We start from the raw sequence: 15812 nt of genomic DNA, 5'->3' as shown, positions 1-15812 counted from the left end.
GTTTAGTACATAAAGTTTTAAAACAAAATGTTAGCGGAGCTAGGATTTAATTGTAAGAGCGGCAAAATTATAATATATGATATTTTTTTATATGTCAATTGGTATAATTCTATGTATAATATTAAAAAAATTTGCGATAAATGTGTAAAGGTGAAGGAGTGAGGAGGGTGTAATACCCGCCTCTTAAGTCGCCTTAGCTTACAAATTTTTTTTTTTTTTTTTTTTTTGTCGTGCTTAGGAACGCATGCCATCCTTTAGATGTTTGTTAATGTTTGATTTAGTTGTTAACCTTGGCTGATATGCCTAACTAAACATTAAGTTGCGAAATACAAATGAGAAGGGAACGACGAACGAATGAAAAATGAAGTCGTGTTTAATTGCGTTGGTAAACAAAATTTAATATTTAAAAGAATACAAGGTCGACGTCATGAATGAGAATATATGTACACACCCCTGAGCTTACTACTTAGCTTACTTGTTGAACTCATGAAACCACAAAAAGGAATTTAAAATACAAAGGAAATGTTCTTTCGGGCCTTCTCTAACCAAGTCCACGTTACACCCCGTCGCGGCCCATTAAGTCAGCCCTTTGGGCCGAGGGCAGCCACATTTGGAGCAGCCTACGCAGCCTACACTTCTCTTCCCCACCTGCAAAATACAAACAAGATATTTAATGCATATGTACAAGAGAATTAAAAGAGCCCCTTTGCAAGAGAAATGGAACAAACTTGTTTTACCCATAATAAATCTAGAGCCTCCCCAAAAATGGCAAGTCAGCCCCTACACTCCTTTCCACTCCCAATGTCTCTCTTATGCACCCTGCAATAATCAGACAAGTTATATGAATGCAAGAGTACTTGTACTCCAGAATAGAAACAAAATAAATTAAATAAAAGTAGGGTGAAGACCATCAGAAAGGATTGACTGCAATAAGAGAACAAAGAGCTAAAGCAGCTCCTTAATTACTCAAGAGTAAACAGCCAACTAAAGTGAACATAAGACAATGAGTTACAGATTTGATTTTCTGCCAATATCCCAACCACATGTAGACTTCTTTTCTCCTATATATTTTCTTACACACACAACACTCAAATCAGCTTCACATCACCCATACACATTAAAGAGAAGAAACCGAGAGAGATTGTCTTTGTGAAAGAGAGCAAAGAGAGAAAGTAAAAGAGAACAGATCTTCTACACAAAGGTTTAACAACCACCATCACTAGAGGTAAACATACACACGACCCCTTTATGATTCACTCATCTTCTTCCATGTAGAGCACCATCGCATAAGCACATTATGCTGAGTCCTAATTTCCTTTTCAAGATGCAAGACATGGCTTCAACTAGGATTTTTGCCTTTTAGTTTGGTTAGCTCTTCTTTTAGGAACAAAGTTTCAACGACATTTTTAATCATGCTAAAACAATAGGGCCCCTTTCACTTTAACACCTATGTTAAACCAAGAGTATGTAAAAGGAACAAAACTCCACTGATGTGTAAGATAGAGAGAGTTAGGGAGAGGGGTTAAGTACTTAGCCACTGCCCGGCGAAGCAGCGGCAAAACGAGGCGTCGGTGAGGCTTGGTCAGTTCCGAGTCTAGCCGATGGAGGAGCGTATGGCGTCGATCAGATGCCGTGAACCGTCCTCGAAGCAGATGCTGCTCCGGCAGCAGGGAAAAATGGCGACGTGGGCGTCGACGACGCCGTAGCTGGCCTAGCGCCGGAGAAATGACTGTGATGGCGCTGTGTTGTCGCAGAGATGGAAGGAGGAACAAGCTGTCGGCGGTGCTGGCGGGACAGAGCCGTGAGTGCAGAGAGAGAGAGAGGCGATGATTCCTCTCCTTCTCCAACGGCGGACCGAACGAGAGTAATGGTAGAGGGATTTACAGAGGCGATGCCTCCCCTCTTCTTCCGACTGCGCAGCAACGCGAAGGAGCTGGTTCCGTGACCAGCGGCGGCAGCACCGTGGAGGAGCTGAAGTGATGGCTCTGAAGCCGCTGTTGTGTAATCGACAGTGTAAATACGAGAGCGAATCGGGGAGGAGGAGCGGGTTTCCGGCGGCGTGAGGAAGACGCCGACCGGAGCAGCGAACAGCGAAGCCGGCGAATCGCCGGCGAGAGAGGGGCGTGAGGAAGAGACGCCGCCGCCTCCCTTCTAATCTAGGGTTGGAATTGGGGTTTTAGTTGAATTGTGAATTGAGAGAGAGAGGCCGATGGTTTTTGGGAGTGTATGTTTGGGCCCTTCTCTCTTAATTGTTTGGGCTTCACTAATTAAACAAAAGTGGGCTAGGATTGTAAATTAAATCTTGGGCTAAGGAAATAGTTAGAGATGGGCTGCCCTTTTATGAAAGTTAATTATTAAGCCTGGACCACCAACTAAAATAAAAGTATAGGCTAAGAATTTAATTAAATCATGGGCTCCCCTATGATGTTGATTAAATAATTAATGGTTCGCTAATTATTTTCACGAAGACGAGCCTAATTTTCCGGACCTTAGCTTAAGTGCTCGGATGATTAATTTTAAGAAATTATAATACGCTAACGATGAATAGACCTCGAGCCTAATTTTTAGTACTTAAATAAATGGCTTAGGAGGTAACACCCTCTAGTAAAGCGAATAAATTCCTCAAATTTAATTAAATCTGCTGATTTAATTAATACTCAAGAATTCTAGAACTCTTCTAGAAAATTTAGAGAAAGAGTAAAATGATCACGCACTTAGGATGCATTCATGTTTAAGCTTAATGGATACCTCAAAAATCTAATTGAGTATCATTTTATTTCCTAAAGGGACGTCTTCGAACGTCATCTAAGACCAAGTTAAGGAATTTCCGGAAGGAGCTTTAGCTTTTGAGGTGGGCATTCTTTTAAAACGTGTTTCTAGTATGAAAATGTGAAATTTTGCTCAAGTATGTTGTCATGCCATGTTTTGTTTTATGATTACCTATCTGCTTGGCTATGCCAATTCAAGTTAAATCGAATTCGGGTCCCAGTAGGGCCGCAAACCCTACTCGGACTAGTGTACACATAAGGGGACCGTGAGCTAACAAAAGGGGTTGGCCGGTCCAGTGACCGTCGTGGAATGTGGCCACATTCCCGGTTCACACAAGGTTCAGATATGGTATATCTATGTTACGTGATTGCGCAATCAAAATTCTTATGAAAGGAAAAGTATTTAGAGACTCGGGCCTTTTAAATAAAAACCCCGTGATCTCTCAACTGTGGCTTGACAATTAAAATCAAAACTGTTTTTGGCAATGTGCTCACTGAGTATATCAAATACTCAGCCCTGCATGTTATTTTCAAATGTGCAGGTTGAACGTGGACGGGCAGGCGATGGTGTTGGGCATGAATCCTCGCATAAGTCAATAGGTAGCCCAGGGTAGTATGTCTCCATACATACTGCCTTGTCTTGGACGTTTCCGCTGTAATAGGATTCTATGTTAGAAGGATTGTGAACCTAGACCGCACTCTGACTTTATGTTGTCCCATTTCACTTTCACCTGCGGGACTTTTGTCCTAGGCTTCTTCTTTTAAATCATGATTATTTTTCATCCCTTGACTCTAAGGTGCTATTGAATCACGTTTAGATGCAGTCACTATCATTAGGAAGTTTGTGGTCGTGACAGAGGGGCATTTGCCCCACCATCAACCATGCTAGATCCGCCCCTGTTAAGTTGTGAAGTTCTAGTTTTTTCTCGTTTGTTTCTTCTATGTACAGAAATAGGTTAAATTTTTGTCGGTCTATAATGTTTTAAAATGGAATATTAAGTCAAAAAGTTTCATACGTACAAAATTTCGTTAAATGACTCTTTCACCGATACTCAACGACATCATTTTATGAAATAAATGTTTGTTATTTTCTTTTATCATTTTTTAAAAATAGCTTTTGTTTTTAGTATAATTAAAAACACATTATTTTGTACACATCTATTACAATTGAAAAAACTATAAATTTGCATAATTTATGTTTTCAAATTTTATACAACTGACTAAAAAAATTTATTTAAATTTAATTCTCTTAAAGGACTCTCAATTATTAATCAATCATTTATAAAGAAATTACTACTAGCTTGTTTTTCATCGTTACCGTTAAAAGTAGTGGAAACCCACTAACCGCCGTTAAAAATATTCAAAAACAAAAGCCCATTCTCCAACGGCTACCCGAGCCTAATTTCAAATACAAAAACCTTCTCAAAATCTCACCTTCTTCATCAAAATCCCCAAATCAATCAAAGCATCAAAAAAATCCCTAAATCGATCAAATCAGCAAAATCAATCCATGGATTCCACCCCACCGCCTCAGTCGTCCGATCGCCGAACCAAATCCGCCTCGCGCCTCTCGAAGCTCCGCCACTACAGCGGCGGAACGATCACTCAGCTCTCGCTCGACATAGTCCCGTCTTCGCCCAAAATCTCGACTCCTCCGCCGGAATCATCCGTCTCCCCCAGGCCCCCCTACACCCTGCCGCTGAAGGAGCTTCTCGCTCTCTCCCCATTGCCTCTTAAAAGATCGAAAGCCGACGCCGCCGATGGGAGGAGGTGCAGGAGCAGGACCTCCACAGCCTCGCCGCGGGGCGTCCGGAGATCGAGGCGGCGGCTCGATCAGGAGGAGAGGGAGATTGTGGAGGAATTGGCGGCGAAGCCGAGGAAGAAGAGGCAATCTAGAAAGGAGAAATTGAATACTTCTTCCTCATCTCAAATTGCCCCTTCAAACAGTATGCATTTATTAGTAATTGATTGATCATCATCGAAATTCATCATTTCTAGGTTTAGGGTTGGTTTATTGATTCATGTTTTTTTGTTAATTGAATCTGATTTTAGAAGAAGCTGGTGGTGAAGTCTACAATCTTGATGGGATTGGGGAGATTATACATGATTTGGTTATGTGGAAAGATGTCTCAAAATCAAGCCTTTGGTTTGGTTTTGGAACTCTCTGTTTCTTGTCTTCTTGTTTCACAAAGGGAGTCAGCTTTAGGTTTGTTTCAACTTTCAATTACTTATCTTGATTTTTTCCCTTTATTGGTGAGATTTTGTTGGGATTTGATTGAATTGCATATGATTTTGTAAGCAGCATTTTCTCATTCCTATCTCAAGTGGGACTTTTGTTCTTGGGAGTTTCATTCTTCTCCAACTCAGTGAGGCAAAGGTATGGATATGATCACTGAAACTATTTGAGAGCTATGTGGGCTTCATTCACACTACCTTTTGTTTTGAACCATTTGTTGAAGATTATGCAGGGAGGGGGCAGAGGCGGAGGCGAAGCGCGAGTTCAAGTTGAAAGAAGATGATATATTAAGAGTTGGGAGATTGATACTTCCAGCTGCCAATCTCGTGATCTCGAAAACCAGAGAGGTTTTTTCAGGAGAACCAGACATGACCCTCAAAGTAGTTCCACTTGATCTCAAACATAGCCTGTCTGAAATTGACTTGAATTGATGGAATTCGGACATTGATGAATCTTGTGGCTGTTTTAGGTTGTTCCATTCTTGCTTGTGGGAGCAGAGTATGGCCATTTTATCACCCTATGGAGATTGTGTGCTCTTGGTGAGTAGGCTTTGACAACATGGTTTGAAATAGTGAGGAATGTCTCAAGTTCTTGATGTTTGAATGCTTTTATTGTAGGGTTTTTTGCTAGCTTCACTGGTCCAAGGTTATACTCGGCTTACTCTCCTCGATTATCCGAGAAAGGTTGGTGTGGTGTGTTTTAATCTCATTTTTCATTTCATTAACAATTGTTTTCACTAAAAGATGTAAATGCTTGGAATTGAACAGTTGAACATGTGAAAGCATGGGCACTGGGTGTATGGGGAGGCTGTGCGCACAAAAAGATCGTGGCTGCATCGGCCGTGACGGCCTTCTGGAACCTAACATCCATCAGGACTCGAATATTTGCTGGTATGAATGACGAACGTTGCTGAGATTTTGCCTTGTAGCGATTTCTGTAATGGTTTAGCTGATATTTTGCTATGCATTTGGCAGCATTCTTGTGTCTTGTGATATTCAGATACCGCAGACAGCATGTGGTAGCAGAAGTAGCAGACGACGACACAGCAGCAGCAGCAGGCGACACGAAGGCCGCAATAGATGATGCAAAGGAAGTAGCAGCCGATGAGAAGCAAGAAGAGCAGAAGGCAATAATTGCAGTAGAAATTGAATCGAAGAAGTAAAGATAATTGATCTTATAGAAAAATAATCTTGTCGAGATCAGAGTTCTGTAATGTTGTAACGACATGTTTATATCTAATACAACTAATGTTTTGAACTACTAAAAAAAATTATCCAAAACATAGTTTCAACAGAGAAATTGACGCCAAAGCTTCAAAGAAGATGCCACTACTTCCATTATGCATCATCAATACCTGGCAAAAAACGAGATTCATTCAACTTCTGGCAGGGAAATGTTCGAGACAAAAACAGCAAACAGGGAACGATCTGAAAATATGCTAATATCATCTCCCGGCTACATATCAGAATATCAGAAAGTTATTGTCTGAATACAGTAAAACTGGGGCTTCAAGCTCAAACAAGACTTTCTTCACTTCACAACAATGATTAGAAGGAAGAAGGTTTTGCACACTTATTATCCCATGGCTTCCAAAGATCAAGATCATCACACATCATCATTGCAAGCTGATTCAGTAATGATGAAATATAAGTAGACATTACGAATGACATTACTCTAAGGAGTTCACATATTTGTTAATCACACATATTATACTAATCCAGTTAAGAGACATTATATAATTGAGAAATACAGAATATGATGGAAGAAAACTTGCAAGCAACCACATAAACCTAATTCACACAGTTAGGAAATGCACAATCTGGCGAAAGAAAACTCATAAGCGAACGTGAATGTCTGAGACATGGGCGTTTGAGAATGAAAAGGGTGTTAGTAGAAATCTACAATTGAGAGTTCTATAGTTTCTTAACAACTGCAAAACACAAGTCTTTATTCATGTAAAAGCAGCCAATCATGTCTAAGCTTAAGCATTGTCTTCTTGTAGGTATTTTCTAAGGAAAAATAATCCAAGTAATTCTTCTTTGCTTTGCCATCTTCATCTAGTCTTGTCAAGGCCTACAACAGCAAGAAAGAAGCATGGACTTCTTTATCAAAATAAGAAAACAGGCATGTCGAAGATAAGACATATGATAGTATTCAAATTGAATAGGAATTATTCGTAAAAGAAGTCATAGAACTGAATGTCATCTAAGTAGCTATTGTATTCTAGAAAGTTGACCATGGTACTAAGAAGGGAAGGAATTATTGAAGATGAATTCAGAATATCGTATGAAACAGCATCATGTAGTGGACTAGCTTCAACTTAATCAGTATACAATTGGTTCAAAGACTGTCAGGTGGCAGGAGACTCTTCATGAAAAACTGACTCACCAGGGTCATGAAAACAGGACAAGGTCACCAAAAGAGGATTCTACATCGTTAGATACCTAAATCAAGATGAAAAGCTGTTGGTTAGGCAATCCATCAGCATACCAATTTTAAGCATTAGGCTAAATAGAAATCTAAGCAAAGAGAGCTTATGGAGAAAGATGAAGGATTGGAGCATAAGAGTCATACATATGACGATTTTTATGGTATACAAGAAAGTCTGATGGCCTCTGCTGAAGTTTACCTCACTTATAAATAGAAGGCAAAAAAATTGCATGGAGAGAAGAATACGGTGGTCAGTGTTATAGCTGGGGGTTACAGCAGACAAACAAGATTTGACATACTACTGGTTAGAGCAAGCATCCAAATACACTGAATGTACTCACTGACATAAGTCAATCGATCCTCTTAAAAAGAACCCAAGTTCTTACCCTACGCATAAGTGTTTTCCACGTGAAGAGTCCTTTAAACAACTTACTCATGGAATCTCAGTGAAATTCTGGAATCTTAAAAACAGTGAAAAATAAGATAGCCTGCAAATTCTCAATATGCTATATCAATTATTTAAGTGACATTATCTTAGCCTTCCTTTGCTTTTTATATATAAGCACACATTCCCCTTTTGGCACACATTCCCCTTTTGGCACACACAAAAGGTTTGGTGATGAAATTTATTTATTACTCGCTAGATATATAAGCAAGTTACCAAATTGACAGTTCCCTATATGGAATATATATGCAGCACATCCATCTCATCATTCAGAAACAAAGGGCAAACCATTTTCCAACGAGAAGGTAGCAAATGCAATAGAAAATACGCACACACACAGTCGCCATTCACCAAAAATATGATGAGGCAACACAAAACAAAGCCAGCAAATACACAAAAATAGAAACAAAACTCATAACAGAAACAAAATAAATAAAAAGATGCTGTCAAACTACCTTCAGCGAGCCAACCGTAACCGAATCGAGAGACGGTGAGCATCGATGTCATCAACGCTGAGGCAGTGGCGGTGTGGAACGGCTGCATCGACTCCACGCACGCACTCAATTCAGCTGGCGAACTGCCGTAAAATGAAAAAAAATTAAACAAATTACTGATCAAATTCACGATCACATCATCGCACTGATCAATTGAGCTCAAATCCATAGCTCAGATCGATGGATGGAGGATAGAAGAGGTACCGGAAGATGCGAGGAGCTAGTAAGGGCGTTCTGGAGGGGAGGCGGAATGGCGAGGGGGAGGGGGAGGGAGCGGACTTCGCTTTGGACCCCAGCCTTGCGGCGGCGCTGCGGACAGCTGGCGACCGGAAAACGGATCTGGCGGCGGCGATAGCCATTTTTGTGGTGGATGAAATGAGGAAATTGGGGTTTATTGGTTTATCGTTTCGCCCAAATTGAGGGGAGCCTAAAACCCTACTGAGAGTTAGTTTGTTTTATTTTTGTTGTTTTCTTTTCTTTTCTTTAAATTTATTAAAATATTCCCTCCGTCCCCCATTAAGAGTCACATTTTTCCATTTCGGTCCGTCCCCAATTAAGAGTCACACTTCATTTTTACCATAAATGGTAAGTAGGTCCCACATTCCACTAACTCACTTCACACACATTTTATTATAAAACCAATATAAAAAGATGGATCTTGAATTCTACTAACTTTTTCAACCAACTTTTCTTTACATTTCTTAAAACCCGTGCCCGGTCAAACCGTGACTCCTAATCGGGGACGGAGGGAGTAGTTTTCAATTGTCAATTGACTTTAAAGTAAGTGAGAATAAAGATCTCATTTTGATCTTTATTTTTTTTTTAATATTTTCATCCATTTTATTGACTAAAAATCTCTATTTACAACTAGGGCTGGGAAAAAATACCGAAAACATGATATATCGCTCGTATCGTATTGAAAATTATCGAAAAATTATTGAATTTTTGATATATCGTAATTTTCGATACGATACGATACAGTATCGTAAGTTTTCGATACGATAACGATATGAATTTCCTTATATCGCGATATATCGTTTTATATCGAAAATATGATATATATATATATATATATATATATATATCGAAAATTTTCGATATATATCGATATTTTATTTTCGATATATATCGATATATATCGAAAATTTCGATATATATCGATATTTAACGATATTTCGAATTTCGGTGCGATATATCGAAATATCGATACGATAACGATATGAAAAAATTTTATATCGAAAGTTCGATATATCGAAATTTAAAATATCGAAACTTTCGATACAATAACGATATGAAATTCTTTCATATCGATATTTTCGATACAATACACGATACAACGTTTTCGATACGATATATCATATCGACCCACCCCTATAATTACAACACTTCAAAATTTCAGATTTTTTTATTTGAAATTCAATGTGAGTTTTTTTTTTTTTTTATTTGGATTTCCCTTTTTTACGAATTAGCATTACCTATATAATTATAAAACTATTTTCCACGAGTAATAGTGAAAAAGTCTTGGTAAAAAAATATAATTAGTGAAAGAGCTTATTATTTTTGTAGCACTATTATACTTAACTTGTTATATAACCGAAAACAAGTTAAGTATAATAAATATTAAAATATACTTATAAAAAAATGTGAACCTAGATGGCTCAGAACAATGCATTCTATAGAATGAGTGAAAAAAGTTGGATCAAAATTTTACTTGTGGCATTGGTGTTCACCATGGAAGTATAAGATTATAAGCTCATCTGATAGACCTGTTACACTCGTATGTTAGTTTCCGAATGGGCTCGAAAATTTCCAGCATAGAGAGGATCTTTTCCCCATCAACAACCTTTATAATGTTCTTCAATGGTGTGTATCCACATGTGAAGCATCAGACCAAGAAATCACTCAACTTCTTTGATGATTCTTCTTTTACGCAATGGCTTGTTGATGATACTGCCCGGGGCGCTGTGAGCTCTCCTCCTCTCGTCTTTCTTTCTCTGGGCATCAGTCATGATGCGACGCAGAGAAGCTGCTTTATAGATTGGCTTGGGCAAGTGCCTGTGCCTGTAGCATCACAATTAAGGATAATAAGCGAGACACAAAAAGAAGAAAGACGGGTTATATGTATATTTGGACATGTGGTCAATAGTTCTACAATGGAGACACACATATGAAGAGAGAAGCAATGCCGTTTCTTTTTCCATCTTTCTCACTGCCCCTTGACTATCTAAATAAGTGCAATAATAGGAACAGACAAGTCTGTACGTCACCCCCGAATGAATGACTATCAACCAGTATGGGGTAGGGTGTCTTCAATGCAGATCATATATCATTTTTACTACAGCAATTCTTGTATCGATTTTGAGAAATAAATGCATAGTGGAAATTTCTGGAAGAGAGCAAATGTATGACTTTCCTACATTTTAAAATGCAACAGGAAGAGTTTTCACCTCTTGAAAATAAATTTGACTCTATTAAAAGTTAGAACCAACCACAAACTATAGTTCTACAAAAACTTGTAGATATTTATATAAAACTGAATGTACCTGACTATGCGCTTGACCTCAGGAAGATGCTTGTAGCGATTCTTAACAGCTTCCAGGTATTCATGGTTTTTACGCTCTCTTGGCAAAAGCTGCAGGCATGCAAATGATTCAGTTACACTAGAAACGGCTTCTGGCTTGCAGAATTGACCAAAAGACACCCCGTTTTGACTACATGAACCCACTATTTAGCACTCCTATTACTTCATCTAGTTTAGTCGATGACCATTAACTACCAGGTATAAGCTATAGAAACTAAACATGCCATATTTGAGATTGAAAATTGTAGCACGAAATAAAATACATTCAACATGTTGCAACAGCATAGGAAAGGATAATTGCGTCTAGAAAAGAAAGTATTAAAAGTTGTGAAGGAAGAGATTCATACAACTCCCAGTTGCTCAGAAGCTTTGGCCTTCCAAAGTCGAAGGTTGGTGTCATCACTACCAGAGATAATGTAGCTTCCATCATTGCTGAACTTAACACAAAAGACCCTGTAGATGAGGAAAAATAAACAGATTAGGACACATCTAATGTTAGAAAAAGATATACCGTCTGACATGGTATGAAGCCATAAGCATAAATCCTAGCCACTAAGTGAGTTTGTCATCTAAGGAACCCAATCATAGTTCATAGTTTACGATAGAAATTTTCCATAAAACACATAGTAATTGTATAAGAAGGATTCAACATTAGTAGTTCTCAATGTCCTTAACCTTTGCATTCTCTTAGTATGATATATTTCTCGGCTGTGGCCACCATTATATTGAAATATTCTGACCTGCAAAGTGCAATGGGGACATCAAAAGATGCGTCTCAGAAAGAACATATAACGATTCAACAAGTAATAAAGATAAGAAACAGAATTCTTACAGTTCTATCATAAGATCCAGTTACAAACTCACGGCCAGTTGGTGAATAATCAATATCCATTCTGTGATGAGCCATGAAAAGTTAGTAAAGCAAAATGTTTGCACTGCATAATAAATCACAACCTCAAAAATTAGTACGACTTGTAAGAAATTAGTAGTTGAGACTTACACTGCAGAAACATGATCTCTGTGCACACATCTCGCCTCATTCATTTTTCGGACATCATAACTATAGCAATTGCAATCTTCATTTGCCTGAATTGACATGATATTTTAATTTATGATCATAGCAGTTCAAAACGTATAGTTTCACACCATGGAAGGAATCAAGGAAAACAAGCTCTAAGTTTTTAATGCATATATTCCCACCAAATTTTACATGCTTATTGAGAAATTGAATAATATATGATGCACTGCAATTAAGTGTATATATCAATAGCATTTCTTCTACTACTGCCTCAAAGATATATTAGAAAATGATGAAAATGAAACCAGATAACACGTAAGAAGCCAGCATCCTAATGCAGCATGAGAAGACACATGCAGCAGGTTGTAAAGAACAAAGTCCAAACGAAGTCCATAGGTAAAAAGAGCAGAGCTCCCACCCAGGTATAAAACACACTTTTTCGTTTCTTGTGAACATTTAGCTGCTATTATTCAAATTTACAAAGCCTTTTTTAGTTTCCAAATGGGCATCAAAAGAAAACACGAGAAAAGGAAGACAAGTAGTTGCAGAATTAGCTTACAGCTGTAAAGTTCATAGGCTCCATTGGGTTCCATGCTATGGAATTTGTTTTTGTCTGTGGAAGACGAGACAAATCTTTAGGAAATGTAATTAACTAATTAAAATAAAATGCAATAATATATGTAAAAATTAGGCCGATGAGCATCCATAAAAAACAAAAGGTAAACAAACAGATTGCTAAATGCGACGTGACCATCATAAAATCGCAGCTTAACATTCAATTCTTCAGCAGTACAAGTCTATAAGATCCATATATTCAGATCAAAAAACAATTGAGTTCAGGCCAATAATCAAGCAATGCAGAGCTCTCTTCCAAACCCTAAAGAGAGAGACAATATGTTGGCTCTCTACCAAATGCTTTTAACTTCTAATAAATGCTAGTAGAGAATGATACCTCTGTAGGAAGATGCAGGCATATCAACTAGTCTTAATGCAAGAAACCTTATTATTAGAACAATTAAAATTAAAATATTATAACATGCCAGTAGATATTAGCGATAAAGTCATTGCAGGAACTCAAGTTATATGCTGTTTCAGCGTAAAAAAGTAACACAGTACCCAATATTCCAATAACAGACAATGCCACTCAAGGAGAACTAGGAATGGAGCTAGTTAAAAGTAATTTCTATTTCTAGGGTAAATTCTTAACTATAATAAAATGTGATAGCAACTAATGAGTTCATTATATAAGCCCAAAAATATTTTAGCTCCAGCAAGTTCTAAACATGGATATGTCACGTAATAAACAAAAAGTATTGTTCACATACAGACAAAATAAATTCAATTCACTAACCTGCATAATAATCTTTCTTGCAGGAGAAGACAGCCGTAAATCATATATAGTAATGCTTCGATCACTGCAATTGCAAAGGTGAAAAATTTTAATATAGCTACCTAAAATCACATGCCAATCTTGTCAAAACTCAGTCTGTGTGAACATTGCATCGTCAATAACTATGCATACAATACTTTTCATGCATGAATAGTGACTTTTACACCACAGGGAAGTTAGTTAGAGAGCACATTACAGATATCTGAATAAAATACTGCAGTCATGAAAAATGCAGACCTGCCTGATGTTGCTAATACATTTGGTTCCCCTGGATTAAACCGCACAGATATAACTGTATCTTTGCCCCATTCAAAAGTGTTGATTGGCTGAGACCTGATTGTGAAAGAGATATAATGTGTTGGAACCTAATGCATTTTCAAATAACAAAACATACATATGAAGGCACTTAAAAACCTGTTGTGGTTCCATATGTCTACTTGAGCTCCAGCTGTGGCAAAAAGTTCCCCATTCTCTTGGTGATCAACACCCCTGAGAGAGAATAATACACGACGGAGACAAGAAGTGTTTTAAATCAAGAGTGTTATGAAGCAAAACCAGATTATGTTATGCATAGTTGTGAAGTCACGTAAGACATTTCATATAAAACAAATAAAATTTACCAGAAGGCACTTTTCCAAACATAGGTTGCTAGTGGCTGCCAGAAAACCAAATCCAAATGCACTTGTTTAGGTAACAGAAGATCAGCTGGTATTTGAACTGAGATGATAGAAAAGATAAATAACAAATATTAACCTTGGCTTCGTTATCCGATGAATCATCTTGGGCGTGAGTAGGAAGGGGAACATTCCAGAGCCTGACACTGAAAAGTGAAGAACCAATCCAACATTGTATAGGTATAAGAATTCCCATCTAAACCAAAACTTGAACAGTTTTAGACATTCAGATATAAAGCCTTACGTGGAATCAGTCCCACATGAAACAAGAACACGACCATCTGTTGATGCTGTCAGACCCCGTACGGCACCTTGGTGACCAGGAAACTGGCATACTGTCTGCCTGATGGCACAGCAAATATACATTTTCAAGGCATAAACAACTAAAATATCAGCCATCTGCTAACTAATATGCAAAGGTTTCTCTTAAGCATCCAACAAATGCACTTGACCAAATGTTACACTTAAGATATTAGTATATCTACATGCTACAAATACATATGCGGAAAGAAAGGGAAATCTAAATAGTTATCCCAAGATTAGTTAATATATGAAACAAGTCAGAGGCTGTTGTTTGCATTACCTAGTAGCCAAATCCCAAAGACGAATATCTGTAGATGGAAACAAAGTAGGAGTGTTAGTTTCTAATAAAAACACATCTCATCACTTATAAAAATGCTTAAACACCATTTTCCACCTTCAAAGAACAAATCAAGCAATTTCTTTTGAATCAACCAATAACTATCCTCATCTTTAATTTGCTTCATTCCTTCGTATTATACAACAACATATCAAAATACATAGAAAGTTGCAACAAAAGCATACCTCCATCCATAGACCCCGAAAAAAGCCACTTCAAATTAGCTGGGTTCTTAGCCATCGCCGAAACCGCATCAATGTGCCCATCCATGGCCCCAATGAAAGGACGCGCAAATATCTACGCAACAAAAGAGCCCAAATTTCAGCCATTTACTCATCTAATCATAAAATTGAGCTGCAAATATTTATTAAAAAAACTGTTACACCCAAATATCAGAGGAGAGAGCCACCTTATCTAATTTAGCTGCATTGAGAGCGCGAACATACTCGACTGCTTTCTCTTGGGTGCGAAGGGTAGGATCAAAGTTGCGGAACACCCTCTGCGAAAAAACCCCCAAAATATCAATTTGCCCCCATCGCAAAATCAAAAAAATTGGCATTAGGAAAAGTGGTGGGATGGAGAAAACCTGAAGGTCCTGACTTCGTTCTCGGGTGAATTCATCGGTAGAGCGAGAAATTACTTTCACCTTCATTGTGTGAAGTGCGTCTGTAATTTGGGTGTGGGAAGTGGAAGCTCAAAAACCCTAGAGACAATCTAAACCCCAAGGAAAGAGACACACAGAGAGGCCGCCACGCTATTTGTTAATTAATTAATTAGTTGATTTTTATAAATGGATTAAAAATTCTATTGTTAATTAAGTTTCACTACTACTACTACTAATCTTCTATATTAAAAATAAATAAATTTAATTCATTTTAAAACACTACAACTAAAATAACTAATTTGCCTCATGTTAATTTAGTTTCTTTTTTGCCTTCTTGCTAAATTAGAGTGAAATTCATTAGCGTCTATGAACTACTACCTCCGTCTCGCATATTGTCATATTTATTTTTCTGCACTCGTTTTATAAAAATAATAATAAATAGTTAAAATCGAGAAATAGTAAAATAAGAAAGAGAATAAGATAAAGAAGAGTCTTCTTTACATTATTCTCTCTCTTACTTTATTATTTTTCA

General features: G+C 37.7%; 3 protein-coding genes and 1 long non-coding RNA gene across 13 annotated transcripts; 1 reads left to right on the top strand and 3 right to left on the bottom strand.

Moving 5' to 3' along the window:
• Nucleotides 1–355: 355 nt before the first annotated feature.
• On the bottom strand, nt 356–2197 carry LOC148926941 (uncharacterized). The gene is made up of 3 exons (XR_016130453.1): nt 1531–2197; nt 738–819; nt 356–648 (listed from the first exon to the last, which is right to left on the bottom strand). It is a non-coding gene; the product is annotated as an uncharacterized LOC148926941 (long non-coding RNA).
• Nucleotides 2198–3929: 1732 nt separating this feature from the next.
• LOC148926940 (reticulon-like protein B17) lies at nt 3930–6166 on the top strand. 3 transcript variants are annotated; one of them, XM_089058472.1, is made up of 8 exons: nt 3930–4714; nt 4824–4974; nt 5071–5145; nt 5228–5384; nt 5474–5543; nt 5622–5687; nt 5772–5894; nt 5979–6166. In XM_089058472.1, the coding sequence occupies exons 1-8, from the start codon at nt 4279–4281 to the stop codon at nt 6164–6166; spliced, it is 1266 nt and encodes a 421-aa protein (XP_088914598.1). In that variant the 5' UTR covers nt 3930–4278. The 3 variants fall into 3 exon arrangements, with proteins under 3 accessions (XP_088914598.1, XP_088914597.1, XP_088914599.1); XM_089058471.1 differs by having other exon boundaries at nt 3934–4714; nt 4821–4974; XM_089058473.1 differs by having other exon boundaries at nt 3935–4714; nt 4821–4974; nt 5237–5384.
• LOC148926939 (protein NUCLEAR FUSION DEFECTIVE 6, mitochondrial-like) lies at nt 6164–8832 on the bottom strand. Of its 8 annotated transcripts, XR_016130452.1 has the most exons (5): nt 8578–8830; nt 8335–8456; nt 7393–7448; nt 6577–6629; nt 6164–6358 (listed from the first exon to the last, which is right to left on the bottom strand). XR_016130452.1 is itself a non-coding variant. In XM_089058476.1 (4 exons), exons 1-3 carry the CDS (start codon nt 8730–8732, stop codon nt 6610–6612), a joined length of 297 nt encoding a protein of 98 aa, XP_088914602.1. In that variant the 5' UTR covers nt 8733–8832; the 3' UTR covers nt 6164–6358; nt 6577–6609. The 8 variants fall into 8 exon arrangements, 7 of the variants coding, with proteins under 7 accessions (XP_088914602.1, XP_088914605.1, XP_088914603.1 ...); XM_089058476.1 differs by lacking the exon at nt 7393–7448 and having other exon boundaries at nt 8578–8832; XM_089058479.1 differs by lacking the exon at nt 6577–6629 and having other exon boundaries at nt 8578–8829.
• Nucleotides 8833–10027: 1195 nt separating this feature from the next.
• LOC125190901 (uncharacterized) lies at nt 10028–15419 on the bottom strand. The gene is made up of 17 exons (XM_089058175.1): nt 15263–15419; nt 15086–15175; nt 14862–14973; nt 14620–14647; nt 14281–14379; nt 14116–14182; nt 13983–14017; nt 13777–13851; nt 13600–13695; nt 13324–13387; nt 12532–12585; nt 11955–12040; nt 11787–11847; nt 11630–11694; nt 11302–11407; nt 10917–11005; nt 10028–10434 (listed from the first exon to the last, which is right to left on the bottom strand). The coding sequence occupies exons 1-17, from the start codon at nt 15326–15328 to the stop codon at nt 10272–10274; spliced, it is 1356 nt and encodes a 451-aa protein (XP_088914301.1). The 5' UTR covers nt 15329–15419; the 3' UTR covers nt 10028–10271.
• Between the last annotated feature and the right edge of the window lie 393 nt (nt 15420–15812).

Source organism: Salvia hispanica, chromosome 5 (assembly GCF_029641045.1).
Source record: "Salvia hispanica isolate PSC_SH4W2 chromosome 5, Shi_PSC_v1, whole genome shotgun sequence".
Classification (NCBI taxonomy): Eukaryota; Viridiplantae; Streptophyta; class Magnoliopsida; order Lamiales; family Lamiaceae; genus Salvia; species Salvia hispanica.
The sequence above is the reverse complement of the archived record's forward strand: the minus strand, read 5'-3'. Positions and strand labels throughout refer to the sequence as shown.